This window comes from Oryzias latipes, chromosome 11, assembly GCF_002234675.1.
Source record: "Oryzias latipes chromosome 11, ASM223467v1".
NCBI classification, from domain to species: Eukaryota; Metazoa; Chordata; class Actinopteri; order Beloniformes; family Adrianichthyidae; genus Oryzias; species Oryzias latipes.
Window position 1 is genome coordinate 11,469,063 of NC_019869.2, and position 14,841 is coordinate 11,483,903.

A 14,841-nucleotide genomic window follows, 5' to 3' on the forward strand; every position below is an offset into this window, starting at 1 on the left:
TCATGGCCTTTCTGTCTTTGTGTCAAACGGACAAAAATTCTCCCTTTTGAGCTACACAGCTTATCACTTTATTTTTGCAAAGGTTTTTTTTTTTTTCCCAGACATTTTCTGTTTACATGAAAGCAGCTCACCTTTTGTAAAGAAAAACAGTTTGACATCATTTACAAATCACTGGTCAGAACCTGTTGAACCCCCATACAAAAAGAAAACATTGGTCTCCACGTCACATATGAAAATATAATTTAAAAGCACTTGACAACAGACACACGAACGATACATTCACTGTACATGGTATATTGGAGTCCCTCATCTCTTCATGTGAAGATCTTCCACTTCTCTTCTTCCTGTTTGTGTTAATACTGCAGGTGAAACTGGAAACGTCTAAAGAGTTTGGCTTTTTTTTTTGCTTGTTTGAGAGCTTTCAACACCCTGAACATGCTGAAAACACTATAAAGTGATGCCAAATATATAATCTCTATACGATCGGGTAAACCTCTGCTTAAGAAATAAATGACAAACTTTTTGTCTGCAGGCAACGACGCACAACAATCCTGCGCCATAGGAGTCGAACCAGCAGCCTGGCGCAGAAACATGAGACATTCAAACACAGAAACACCAACATACTTCCTCCGCTGATCAATTTTTGTTACTGCTGGACAGACACCTAAAACAGACTTCTTCAAATACAAAAAAAAAAAGAAAACCTCAGAAAGCATGCATGAAAACATTCACTCGCTCTTTTGGAGGTGCAACTGCCGCCTCCTCCATTGTAAAATCCCCCCTCCCCTCCCATCAGGCACATGGTATGGTCAATGTTTGGCAGTGGAGAGCTGTTGGCAACGACCATAAAAGGAAAAAGAGAGAGAAAAAAAAGCCACAAAAAGGAATTTTGGCAACTGGATTGCAGGGAAGCTACTTCTGAGGGTGCGAAGCAGCTCCGGCACTCTGAATGAAGAAACGCTGGGGGTAAGGGCGCTCTACGTGGGGGTGAGGGGGTGAAGACCGCCTTCCTGATCAACAGTGAAATGATCCACCTGACCCCGAAAATGGCCAAACGGAAATTTGAAGGTTTTACAAAAACTACACACTCAAGTCCAACAGCTTGCAACCCACAAAGCTGCCAGCCAGCAAAGGAACACTTACAGATGTCCAAAATATAGAAAATAAAGCTTGAAAATAAAGGAACTTTCATGAATACGCCTGTGAATAGTTTTTATATTTCATATACATATCTTTATATAGTTTACATATGTCAATATATCTGTTATAGTATAACTTAACTCTTTCTGCAAATCTCCCAGAAGTGACATTGAAGGCAGATCTGAATCTGGACTGGGCCCAGTCAGAACCGCTGTACTCCAGAACCCAACTTTTCCCGCTCGGGGGGGGGGGGTGCTGACAAGGCAGGAGTCTGACGCACTTCTCGATCCGTGTCTTCCTTTCGTTTCTTTTGTTTTTTTGTCTTTTCTTTCTGATTTTTTTTTTTCGTTAGCACCTTATGTAAGTCAAACAATAGAGTAAAATGATAGCATATACGAATGTGCAAATATGTACCATAATAAAAAAATACTACAAAGATACTTTTCTGTCCAAAAATACAAGTGATAAAACATAGATAGAAAAAAATACGCAACATGAACGAAAAATGGTGACAAATAACAGAAAATGAGAACAACTTAAAGCATGCACTTGATCCTTTAGTGTGTTGGGGTGCAGGGACAGTCAGGGCGGGGCTACATTTGGGGTACTTGATGATCGCAGGACCTAGCCTTGAATTTTGCGCAACATCTCGGTGGACACGGGCGGGTGGAAGTTGATGGTGTGGTGCCTCAGACCCTGGGACGTCTTGTAGCTCTTGCCGCAGCGACACTTGAAGGGTTTCCTCACACGGATCTGAGTGCGGTGGCCGTTCTTGGCGTGGTATTTGATGCCGTTCACATTCTGATGGAAGAAGACAAACCGGAGAAAAACACTCATGAAATACTACAATTCACCAGTCCATTTTTATTTCAAGAAATTTCTTTTTTCCCCAGCAAAAAACAACTTTTATGTTAGTTCCTTAACCCTTGTGCTATCCTAGGCACTTTAACATTGGGAGTTGGGTCATCTAGACCCACTAGACAGTGCTCTGAACCTTTTTTCTTCAATGATTTGTGATCTTCACTGGTGTCCATGGATTACATGAAATCTTTCCACCTTTATCCACCTTTGTCATGGTAGGAATAACACGTCAATGTACGGGTGGGGTCATAGGATAGCACAAGGGTTACGTGGGATTTTCATAATTTAATAAAAGATTTTTTTTTTTTGTTTAAGTCTATTTTACTTTAAATACTTTAAATCCAAATCATGATCGGGAGCGCATAAAAAATGCCATTCAAAAAAGCTTGTAGTTGTTCCGTACAAATTACAATCGGTGGGCACAAGCGCCCTGCTCTGCTCCATTCTGATGCATCCATCTACGTCTTTGATTTCCTCATCTGAGCTGGAATCTGGCTCAAAACTGTATGCCTGGATAGCTCCAATATTGCTCCACATTTCTGTTTCACCGGTAATGTTAGATTGGTGGTGTGTGGGAATGATGGGAAATAAGGGCAGGCTCACTCCGTGCCAAGGGTTTTCCCCACAACTCGGTGGCTAATTTATATTGAACGACTGCAGAAACGATGTCCTAGTAAACTAGAATCCTAATTTAAAGACCGCTGGGAACACTTCTTCATAGACCAAAAGATGACTTCTCTGAGTAGCTGCTCCCTCGTTTAGCAAAACACGGTCAAAGCATTTGTGTTCATCATTTTGTTTTCATTTTAGCACAAAGTCTTAAAACAGGATGGAAGAAAAAGTGGTGCAGAGAACCTCACTGCGCCCCCTGAAGCCTCCATTTCAGGAGGCGGAGCTTTGGCGCCTTCATGGCTGAAAATAGAGCGGTGGCGTTTTGAGCGGCGTATGTGAGGTGTTTAATTTAAAAAGGGACATTGTGTCAACTTGTAAAGAAAAATGACATGGGTCCCCCCTCTATAAGCTGCTTGAGTGAATCAGGAAGAGCGACAAACTCCACCAACAGAAGATGTTTTCTTGTCCCCTTTTTCTCACCATTTCAAATATGAGGTCAGCATTAAACCCTGAAGGACCAAACACCAAATGTGGCTTTCCCACATCACTTTCTATTTGCCTTAAAGGGGAGTTTAGAATAATGTTCCAAAGCTGTCCATTCGTTAGGGAGCACAGAGCTGAAGGAGCTCTTTGTTTGGAGGTGCATTGAAATTCACGCAATGCAAACCTCCCATCATTTATTTATCTCTGCCCCCCATCAGGACAGAGTGGATTTATATTCAAACATTACGCGCAGACATGTGATGTTGGTACAAAAGGACCAGTGTGGGCTGCAGCGCAGACGAAAGCTCATGTCCTGTGGCTGCGGAGGACTCTCCGTCTGCGCGTGAGGCCTTACCTTGTATCTCTTCTTGCAGCCGGGAACGGGGCAGGCGAACGGCTTCTCCTCGCCCCCGTTCATGCACATGGAGCTCAGGATGGACTCGGAGCTGATGGCACTTTCTGTGGTCCAGGACTCATCGCTGTCTGACTCCTCGTAGTCTACTTCCTCCTCGTCATACTCGCTGCCTGGAGGCACAGTGGAGCCGCGCAGAGCAGACAAACATTTGGATGAATTGCGGCTGGAGGAGCACAGTGCTATGAGGATTCATCACACGGAAAATGATATGAGACTCTCCTTTATTGCTTTTCTCTGTGAAACGGACGCTAGTTTGATTAATAAACCACTGGAAGCAGACGAAACAGAAGATGTGTGTGAGTCAAAAATGCGGGGACTGGCATGGAGAAAGGGCTCATTAAGTGGGAGTGATCCCCATTACTCAGCCTGCAAACAGGGCTGAGAGCCCAACATTTTTCCACTCACATGCATGTACACACGCAGACTCACCGACCCCCGACCCCCCCCCCCCCCCCCCCCCCCACCACCACCACCAAACATAGAACAGGAAATGCTGCTCCCCAGCATGAGGAAGTGGATGGCACCCTGGCACATGTTGAAAGAATGCGAGTGTGTGCGTAAGCCAGGACCTAACACCACGTTTGCAACCATTTGGGCTGGAATTGGACATCTGCTTGGAGGCTGAGCGCCACCCGGCCCCGTTCAGGCGCACCGTGTGACAGCTGCTATGTAATTAGTCGAGTGTGAACTGGTTTGCTCTCTGCAGGAGCCGCCACACTCACAGGGGCCCTCAGTAGACGGACATTTTTGCTGATGAACGGCTTGGAGGCGTTCAGATACATCTTCAAAAAAGTTTTCTGCTGAGTCATGCTCTCTTACCAGGCTTGTAAAGTTATGAAAGATAAATGTTCTTTTAGTTGGTTTGTTTAAATTAGCTCCCCGTCAAACACGCATTATAACACACAAAGCGCACACACACACCTGTCGTACCTGTAGGTGTGCTGCTGCGGAATGAGGAGGAAGGGGTGATGGGGGGCGTGACAGGAGGCGTCAGGTTACCGCTGGTGTGGCGGGGAGGCGTGGCCGTGCTGTTCCTGGACATTCCTCCCGTGATGGACAGGGACAGCTTTGGCGTGGCCTTCTTCTTCATGGTCTCCTGCTCCCGGCGTGCGGCGTCTGTCATGAACCTGACGAGACACCAGGGCTATTAAAGTCCCACTCTGATCATCTTTTTGACTCTTGTAAAGTGTTCCCATTAGGATTATGCCGCTTTTAGGCCAAATCAAAAACCTGTGTCGTCTTGTAGGACATAGTTTCTGTAGAGCGGCAGGAGTTCATTAGAAATTCACCTCTGAGTTGTGGGCGGGACAGTTGGTGCAGAGCAACCCCGCCCCCATCACCCGTAACTAAGTGCTCTCTGTGTATGTGCGCTCCCCCTGGCTTACAGCCCCTCACATCCCCAAACCTAACATTATCAGTGTAACAAAAATGGCGAGCAATATTGCAACTCGCCAGCTGTACAGTTCTGATCCAGATTCCAGCTCAGACGAGGAAAACAAAGACGGATCTAGTTGTCTATAAAGATGCATCTGAATGGAGCTTGTGGCCCGCCCAGAGTATTTTCTATGTGACAAATATGATCATTTCCAAACGCATTTTCCATCTGCTCCAAATTTACGATTTGAATAAAGAAATCTTGTATTTTCTGCACTGTAAGTCGTAGCGACAAATATAAAGAAAAAAATCGAGGACAAGTCACACTGGAGCATAAGTCCCCATTTTAGGAGAAAAGTGCGACGCTTCTAAACAACTTTGCCAAGACCCACATAAGATGGAGCGCTGCTTCTTCTTGTGTGTTGCTGTCAATGGCAAATACTGATTCACACAACTACAGCGCCCTCTAGCAGCTTTTAGTGGGAAAATTACAAACATATGATCCTTTTTATATAAAAAAAACCTCACATATAAGTCGTACTTGAGTATGAGTCACACCAAAAAAAAAAAAAAAAAACTTACACTCTATGAAACTTAATTTTTTATTTATGTCCTCCATCATCAGGAAAATGCCAAAAGAACATGTTTGGAAGACAAGCATAAACCAAACCCAATTGGATTAATTGATTCCTCCATGCTATTGGTGGCTTCATCATCCATATAAATAATGAGTATCTTGTGAGAAACGACCCAGCAGAATGAAGAACCCTCAGACAGTGAACATGGATGACATTTACAGCCTCACCACTTCAGCAGTTGTTACTGAAAACAAACCATTCTTCCCCTCCCTTTTGGTCTTTACTTTTGGCGGAGGAAGTTGACACATTGATTTGCTGCACAAACACACACACACACACACATGCTGTGTGGACCTGCGGCGCTGCCTCTGGCGGCACAGCGAGGAGGAGTGACTCTGCGGTTTGCTGTGCTGGTTTACAGATAAGTGCTCTGTCTGTGGGAAGACATCAGTCATTCCGCATTCTCCCGGGCGAGTCACATGAACGCACGCCTTCTGTGGGTGGAGCAATGCTGCCCTCTATGGTCACACGCGTCAGCCAGCGAATGAGTGTACCTGTTGATGTAGCTCAGGGCCAGGTATGTTGGCTGCTGTTGCTCCTGCTTCTCCAGGACCCGCGGATCTGTGTCTGAGAAGCAAACAGACATGCGGATTAGTCACCTTTCACCAAACGTGTGAACACATACTGACTCAGAGGATTGCTGGTTGGTTTCCCACCATGTGCTCCAAGATTATCTTTAATTTACAGCCTCCCGCCCCCATCTCAGGGGCTTTTTAATCATTTCCGGAAAAAAAGGAAAAGAACTATGTAAACTGAAGCAGAAATCTGAGATGGATGTACAGTGCTACAATGCAGCATTTTCCAGCTGACTTGTAATGATAGTGAGGCCATTTCCACAGCCCAAAGGGGAGCAGCAGGAGCGTTAAAGGCCCACCTCCCCATCCCTGCTAAACAGGAGCAACTCCATGAAACCACTGATGCATCGTCTGTATTTATCTGTGAACTACCAGCGCCACTAAGTGTTCAACCGGGGTGCAGCAGACGTCATGTGCCAGCATGCGTCAGCCTGTGCACAAACAAGGCCGGAGTAATTGCTTCTGCATCTTTAATGGTTTACAGATGTACTGCAAATGAGATTCGAGAGCTCTTTTTATCTAACCTGAAGTGTAAGTCTGTGAGTGTGTGTGTTTTCCCCGGTGGCTTTTAGGCTTTCACACCTCATAATTAAGAAAAAAAAAGGGAGAATGCAGACTTCCCAGAGAGCAGGAGAACACCAAGGACGCCGGCGCAGCGAGGAAAACACCCACAGAGGGGTGAAACCTTCTGAGGGGGGGTGGAGGATGGCAAGGGTTGGATTATCTACACAGACAAGCAGGCCCACTAAGTCACTCACTCACTTTAATGTAAGGTTCTCCTCTGAGGTGGTCTGGGAGGCTTTTATGGCTGAGCCTTTCTAACCGTATACTTGCTGCTCAGATGTGGAGACCAGAGCAGCATTAGAAAACACACACCACTTAATCTATAGTGTGATTAAGTTAAGTCCAGCTTCCTGCAGCAGGAATTAAAAAACTACATTGGATTTCTGGATTTTAGAGAGCTGATTATAAAGAAAAACAACTTTCTTTCTGCCTTAATTGTTTCCATGAAAGCCATGCCATGCTTAGGGATCCTGGATGCCCAGGGAGCAGCAAATTGCAGATGAGGTAAGCGTGTGCATGTGTGTGTGGAGATGGGGAGGGGTGTTAGTGGTCAGTGAACCAGGTGCAGAGCTGCAGTAAATGTTCGCCGGCTTTACGACTTCCGCACACCTAGCAGGACAGGAAGCCAACACACTGCAGGTCCTGCTGCCGAGGCTGGAGGACAACGAGAGCGCCGCCTCATAAGATGTGACTGCAGGTCCATTTGTTTCTTTCACTGTATGCCCTAACATTGTTCTTTGCTTGTGCGTGATTGTAGGTTTATTGCGTCTGTGTTTTCAGGTAGGAATTCACGAGAACAGATTTTGATCTATTGCAAAAGAGTTCCCAGAAGTCTGTTAATTATGATGATGCCGTTTTTAGTCAAAATCTAAAAACCTGTTATTTTCTAGGGCATAGTTTCTGCAGAGCGGCATAGCAGAGCTATCCAGCAGCTGCCCTGCAGTTATGAGCCAGATTCCAGCTCAGATGAGGAAAACAAAGACGTACATGGACCTATTTTTCTACAAGTGGATGCATCAGAATGGAGCAGAGCAGAGAGCTTGTGACCTGCCCAGTGTAGCTTTTACATCACAAATGTGCTCTTTTTCAAATTTTATTTTTTTTATCTGCTCCTGATTCACAATGAATATAAATGCAGAGGCAATTTTGAGCTCAATTTTCTCAATAAACGTCTTCCATCATCCCAAAAATGCAACAAGAACATGTTATAAACACCAAAACACAATTTTCAGAGTATGTCTTTTAAGATATGTTGACCAATTATATCAACTGATCTGCAATTGTGAACTTGAACTTGCCTTAACTACAAAACATCCCGTATTTTAAAGTATTGAGCTCCTAGAGTTCAATAAATCCTGCCACTCTTGAATGCAGCGTTTGTTGATGAGCAGACGCACTTGTGGCCATGCAGTCTGGAAAAAATAGCAGCAAAGAAAAGTTTATATTGATCTATAAAAAGTACAAATTCACGCAACATTTCCCTCCCAAAAGGCTGCCAGTTTATTGTGTAAATGTTGTCATCCAATCAAAAGTTGCTCCACTTTTTTTCCTAACTTCCATCTTCACTTCCGGTGCAATGCTGCCCCCTGGTGGTGACGTCAACGCTCGTGTCCATCGCCACATGGATCCACATGCATCTATACGTGTTGAAAGCAGGCCAAGAATGCACGGCTTGTTGTGCAGCCGCGCTAATTAAGCCGCAGAAAGGATTTTAACGTGTTTCTAGAGCAGCAGGCAGCCGGATGACGGGAGAGGGCTGGAGGATGTGCCGGAGCAAGGATGGGTGGGGGGAGGGGGGTAGAGTGTGTGTGTTGGGTAAGGGATGGTGGGGGGCAAACCTGTCTGTAATTACTCTTCCCAGAGCTTGGTGTGGCCCTCCAGCCCGCTGAAAGAGCCTGTGTGCTTGTGAGTGTGTGTGCGGGGTGAAAAGAGAGGGTCTGCAGATTCCAGCTCGGGATGGCAGCTCAGTAATTGCTCTACCACGCCCTCACAGGTCATTTAGGAAGTATGGTGAGCACACTGGTGCATGTACAAACATGCACCCCCTTCCCATGTCGCACCTTTTGAAAATGAGATGGGAGACAAACTAGCAAGTAAAGTTTTGGCCCCAAAGCAGATTGTGCTCGTGGCTAAAGGAGACATGCGCCCGTTTCCTTAGGTCTGAAGAGAGTTGGAACCAAATGTTGGAACCGGAACAAGTCAATCCTGAATTTATTTCTGAACCATTGACTGTACATAAGCAATGGACTGAGTGACCCCTCACCCCTGCCGTTCCAAACAGGAAGTACCCACTGGTTTCAAGAAGCCAAAATCCCATAGACCTCAATAGAGAAATAAACAGCTGTTACTCAGTCATCCCCTTTTTAGAATAACCGTTCTTGCTCTGAAACCTTTTTGTCAACATGTTCTTTCCAATCCCATTTCTTTTCCGTAGTGCAAGTAATTTGAGTTATAAACGGACCAATCAGATGACTCATTAACAACATGTGGTGCCTGCCTGAGAAGACTTTTAGTGGTAGGGGTGCAGAGTTCCAACAAGCTCACACCTGATCGTCGTTGTCATAGAAACCGTGAGTCAGACCCATTGGAACCAATCACTCCTCACTGATGATGTCTGGTTCCAAAATGTCAGCGTCTGTTTTGCAAAAAAAATTGACTTCATTTCGTTCAAGCCGGGAGTGAACCATTATCTATGAGTGACATCAACGGTGTTCAGTCCAGTTCTCGTATACAGTCGCTGTTTGGTACCAACTCTAGCTGATCATAGAGAAAAAGGAAAAACGTTTTTTTCAACTAACATTTAAAATGTACTGACATACGTGACGTATTTCCCGTCAATATAATAATTTAGGTATCCGAACTATCCTGCATTCATTTTATTTTTTTTAACCACGAGGGGTTAAACTCAGTGCTTTTGTTTGACACTCCCAAGTCTGGATAAATGTAAAAATACAATCAATCGTGCCAACAACAAACATGACCCAAGTTAACAACGATAACGACCGGTGCCACTGGCCTAAACGGGGGGCGGTGGAACTTGAACAACTGTTGGTTGAAAAGGAGGAAGGCGTATTAGTGGGCAAGGGAAAAGGAAAGACAGGAGCGTAGGACGTAAGAGTGGGAACTCGGAATGCAGCGACTTTGAGAGAGAAAGGTGGAGAGTTGGCGGACATGATAGACAAAAAGGAGGAAAAACTCTGTGTTCAAGAGATCAGATGGAAAAGGCAGCAAGACTTGATGCTGATGTGAGGATGACTCTGACAGTGATGAAAAGGATGAGGGTCAAACAGAGAAGTGAGACTTTGGCTGTGTCCAACATGGAGGGCTGTGTCCTTCCTGGGCTGCCTTTGTACGCTGCTTACGTCACAGCGTGCTGTCCAAGTCCAAACACTACGGCCTTCTTTTCACCGATTTCAAGGATTGGTCTGGTGTATCCTTCTATGGTGTAAACATCCCAGGATGCACAGCTCTGAGATTTTCTGACAACATGGCGGAAGGTGAAGCGGGACCCGGAGCAGAAAATGGAGGGAGAGGCTGCTGTGGAGCAGGATGTAGAAAAGGTCTGTATGGATGAGGTGAGGAAGACATTGAGGAGGAGGAAGCAGTTTGACACCACATCCCGGAAGCAGAAACTTTTCACAGCTGAGGACAAAGCAGAAAATGAAAATGACTCAATCTGATCATCTTTTGATCTAGTTTCAAAGCGTGCCCAGTGTTCTTTTAATTATAAATAAGTCGTTTTTAGCCAAAGTAAAGAAAACCTGAATCGGTTTCTAAAACATCGAGCGGCAGGAGTTAATCAGAAATTCACCTCTGAGTTGTGGGCAGGACTGTTGGCACAGAAGTAAGTCTTCGCTGATATCCCATCATCCCCTTGTTTACACTCTCTCCTGCTGGCGTACAGCCCCTCACAACCCTGAGCTACCATTAGCGGTGCAACAAAAACGGCGAGCAATATCGGAGCTCTCCAGCCGTACAGTTCTGAACCAGAGAGCAGCTTTACCGAGGAAAATGGAGATGTGCATGGATCGGTTCGTCTAAAAGAGAGACTTTGCTCCCCCGTTTCAGTTTCTACATCCCAACTGAGTATTTTAAACATTAATTTAAACTTTTTATTTCTGCAAGAGCTGAATAAAGAAATACTCAGAAATGCCTTTTTAATCTTAAATTATTATATGTCCTCCATGAGAAAAATGCCACAAAAACGTCTTAAAAACACCAAAGAAACCTGACTTGCATTGGAGTGGGTCTTTAAGGTTGTTTGTCTCTGCTGTGCCACTAATTCTCCTCACAAGACTGAAGTCTTCCTCACTCTGTGAACGTTGAACAGCCTTCAAAATAAAGAGCCACGTCAGTCATATGAAAACAATTTCAGATGTTCCTCCACTCCCAAACTCAAGTCACGGCCCAATTTTCATTGATGACATTAAGCTATCTTGGCAAATCTTCATGAAAAAAATGCTCCAAATATGTGTGGATCTAAAACTTCTGTGTAGAAATTACCCGGAAATGAATTTTTCTTGACATTTCTTGAGAGTAATTTTACTAATTTATTATTAAAGTTGCTCACTCAACTGTATGAAGTTTGGCATTTCATTTCCGGCAGTTTGTACAATGGGAATAAGTTCATACCGTTGTCCTTGAGGGTCGAGGGTCACTCTTTCACTGGTGTTTTTAGTGCAATTTTTTATTCTAATGTGCTGGACTTATTTTTCTACAAAAGTTTGAACTTTTATGTGAAAATGGTTATGCCTGTGTATAGAGTATGTAGCAAGGGAGTTTTAGAGCCTTAAAACATCTGTGATCCTACTTTGTGAATTTCACCAATGGCAGGTTATTTCTAGAAGGTAATATATTAGGGAACACTGTATCACAAAAGCAAAATTAACTTTGCAAATACCAGAATAAGCTGAATTTCACATTGAACATTTACACAGATATTAAACTATAGAAGTAGTATTTTTTCTGAGCTATATTTTATGCACTCCAAACACCAAAATGCAGAAAGGGGAGTTTCTCCAGAAAAAAAAACCCCTCAAAAAATCCCATGCAAATGTGTTGGTATAAGGGTCTGTCTGGGACTTCGTCAACCCAGATGCTGCTTCACAAATCTTGTTCATCAAATCTTTGTCAATCTTAGGTTCTTTCCTTTTCTGCTGATGTAAGAGGCAGGTATGTGCTTGTGCAGGTGAGGCGCGCTGCAGTCGTGCACGGCGGCACAGGGCCCTGACATTATTTGCATTCCTCAGGCCTTACCTAGACTCGCAGCACAAAGAGCTTGGCAACAAGCAAACATGACACGACAAACAGCCGACCGAAGCAACTGCCCCTCACGGTCACCTGTAATCTAAACAAGGGGTATGTCATTGGAAAGCCACAACTCTTTTTTTTCAGGGATGAGCTCACACATGAACACTGGCACGCTTTCTAATGTCCTCGAAAACAGGACCACGATAGACTCACTCTGTCTTCTTGAAGAGAGTTTCTGAAGGCAAGAGTCTTAAAACAAGCTCATCCCAAAGATTTGAGCCTTTTACTGTCTATGGTGCATTTACCATATCCTGACACAAGAGGGCAGCAGAGACTGCAGAGGTGGAAAAGTCTTTCTGACACTGAGCTGCACAGATTTCAGCAGCCGAACCATTTTCTAAAGACTCACAGTATTTTCCACATTCTATAACTTAAGGTTGCTGTAATTAGTAGACATGACATGTATTATTTTTTTATAATCCATGCATGTAGAAACATGGGGAATGGGGAAACAAATATGCTCCATCTACATCCAAACCCCCCCAAAATTTGCCTGAATCATCTGGTTAATAATGATTACCATCATTTAATTGGATTGTTCGCATCTAGATCTCTTCGTTGCACAAGCAAAAAAAACTAAGGTTCAAAGCCAAATGAGACACCCACCCCCCACCTTAAACCCCGTCTTCCTGCCACACGGTTCCCTAATGTGCTCACAATATTGATTACCCCATCCGTGATCTTGACCCTGCTTATGAAAAGCTTTTGGTATAAAGTGAGCAAAATGCCAATTCATTAATCCAGGGAAAAAAACACCGGCTTGTCTGCCGTTCTGCACGGCTGACGGTTAAAGTCAAAGGTCAAGCTGAGGGCCAGATGGGACACCAATTGATGCACGCTAGCTTTGCTCTGTGACTGACTGTAAGACAGAAACGCATATTTAGATATTTATGTGACTTTATGTGTAAATGTCAAGGTTTGTTTTGTGCAAAAGAAACGTTAAAATTGAACAAAAAATAACAAATGTCTTAATTCCTGCAACTTAGAAGCGATCCACGTGTAAACGGAAAGGCGGTTTCTAGCACAGCGGTCCCTTCCACTGCTTTACAAACATTTTATACCATGCGGCTTCATCACATGAGGCGGCATCACCACAGCTGGCGGCCATGCAGCGTTCTTTGTCAGTGAGACAGCAGGTGTGCAATAACTCCGCCAATATACTGCCCTCCAACCCCATTGGAGACTGCTAGTTACCATGGCGACCGGCTCAATGAAGCATCCATTTTGCTCCCAGGGCCCCTTGTTTTCAAAAGTGCTCCATAAAGATAGAAATATGCCACCAATTATTATTACACTCCCCACCCCAATCACTTCTGCCATACATTGCACTGCAGAGTCACTTTTATGGTGGATTAAAATTCCACCCAGCAGAGGGAGGAGCATTAGTGTCCAAGAAGAGGAGGAACTTTGATCCATGCTCTGCAAAATGACATAATCCAGGTTCAAACTTGGTTGGGGCCAGTAATGCAGAGCTTTTCATGTTGTACTTGCAGGTTCTTTATGGTTAGAATGATGCATTTAATGTTTGCATTTTATTTAAAATGCTATTATAATATTATTATTATTTAGGATTGTTATTATTATTAAAAAGAATAAGCCATAAACCTCCAAAATATGTCTATTAATTGATGCTTAAAGTGTTATTTATCCTGTGGCAGTGACAATGGTTTATTTATATATGTAAATTTAAAAGGTGGTGCAACAAGTTGAGGTTGTTATCTATTTATATCATAGTTTATAACTAGATCATGAACATTGAGTGGGGATTAGGGAGATTTTAGAGGAGGAAGATGGAGGTAGCGGGCGGCTGCAGCGCATCAGGCCTGGAAATGTGAGCGTTCAGCGGGTTAGCTGGGAAACAGCTGCCGTCTCCTCGGGATGCTAGTTCCACCTATGAAACGTACGCAGCCCTTTGCGGTTCACCCACCGCCGCGGACGGAAATGTCACAGCCTTCACCAAAACACGCGCAATTCCACTGCAAGCTATCCCCCTCCCTTCCCCTCCCCTTCGCTTCGACGGGGGGTGTAAGTTGCTTTAAGGACTCGAACTCCCGTCGAGCCTCGACAGGGAACGGAAAGCCGGGATAGCGGACCGCAGAGGCGATCTGCGCTCACTAGCTAGCTAGCTGCGCCGTTAGCACACATAGCCGCTAACCGCCTAGCTCCGCCGCCCCCGCCCCCGGCCCCAACTCACCGATGTGATTGTCCTCGATGTGAACGATGAGCTCGGCGAGAGACTCGAACTGGAGACCGCAGCCCCCGAACCTGCAGGAATTCGAGAAGAAAGAGGCGGCGGCGATGCCCGTCATGGTCCCGGTGCATTCACTAGGTGCAGAAGGGAGGGGGGGGGGTCCGGGAGCCGGGGTCGGTGAGCGAGGAGGCACGGGCTTCGGGTCCGGGGAGGGAGTGGAGCGGGGCAGAGCGCGGAGCAGACACCGGGGCGGCCGGCCAGACGGGAAGACAGCGGCAGGCGCAGCTGGGAGGCAGGCGTGACGGCGGGTGCGGGGGGGGGGGGGGGGGGGGGGGGGGGGGGGGCTGGTGGCGGGCTACGTCACGATGTGCCTACCTGTTGAAGTCACATGGAGCTCTGCATCTCTGCCAGCATCCACAGCCGCACAGTAATAGGGGGATGAGGATGTTTATTCATGGAATAATAATCCCATTTATTCATCGTGTAGCAAAAAATTCTGTTTTAGATTCATAATATTAAAAACAAAAAAACTCACTCTAGTCTATCCATGCCAGTGTGTATCAAACAAATTCAGTTGTTTTTTAATAAAAACAACGTAATCATCTATATTTAAAACGTTTCCAGTGGTCTTTTAGGATCAGAATCAGCATTTTTGACCAAGTACAGTGCATATACAAG

The 14,841-nt window shown here is 45.0% G+C and overlaps 1 protein-coding gene across 2 annotated transcripts; it reads right to left on the bottom strand.

The window, feature by feature from the left end:
* Window positions 1-97: 97 nt before the first annotated feature.
* Window positions 98-14,472, bottom strand: LOC101173559 (juxtaposed with another zinc finger protein 1). Of its 2 annotated transcripts, none has more exons than XM_023959825.1 (5): window positions 14,167-14,472; window positions 6,018-6,090; window positions 4,511-4,638; window positions 3,452-3,621; window positions 98-1,941 (listed from the first exon to the last, which is right to left on the bottom strand). In XM_023959825.1, exons 1-5 carry the CDS (start codon window positions 14,279-14,281, stop codon window positions 1,765-1,767), a joined length of 663 nt encoding a protein of 220 aa, XP_023815593.1. In that variant the 5' UTR covers window positions 14,282-14,472; the 3' UTR covers window positions 98-1,764. The 2 variants fall into 2 exon arrangements, with proteins under 2 accessions (XP_023815593.1, XP_023815592.1); XM_023959824.1 differs by having other exon boundaries at window positions 4,442-4,638.
* Window positions 14,473-14,841: the final 369 nt, after the last annotated feature.

What these genes read in the sequence shown, in the direction of transcription:
- LOC101173559 (XM_023959824.1), bottom strand. Translation starts at nt 14,281, where the DNA reads ATGACGGGCATCGCCGCCGCCTCTTTCTTCTCGAATTCCTGCAGGTTC. An exon ending in CATCGAGGACAATCACATCG is followed by an intron (nt 6,091 to 14,166) that starts GTGAGTTGGGGC and finishes TTTGCTTCTCAG; the next exon opens with ACACAGATCCGCGGGTCCTG. An exon ending in CCGCAGCAGCACACCTACAG is followed by an intron (nt 3,622 to 4,441) that starts GTACGACAGGTG and finishes CTGTGCCTCCAG; the next exon opens with GCAGCGAGTATGACGAGGAG.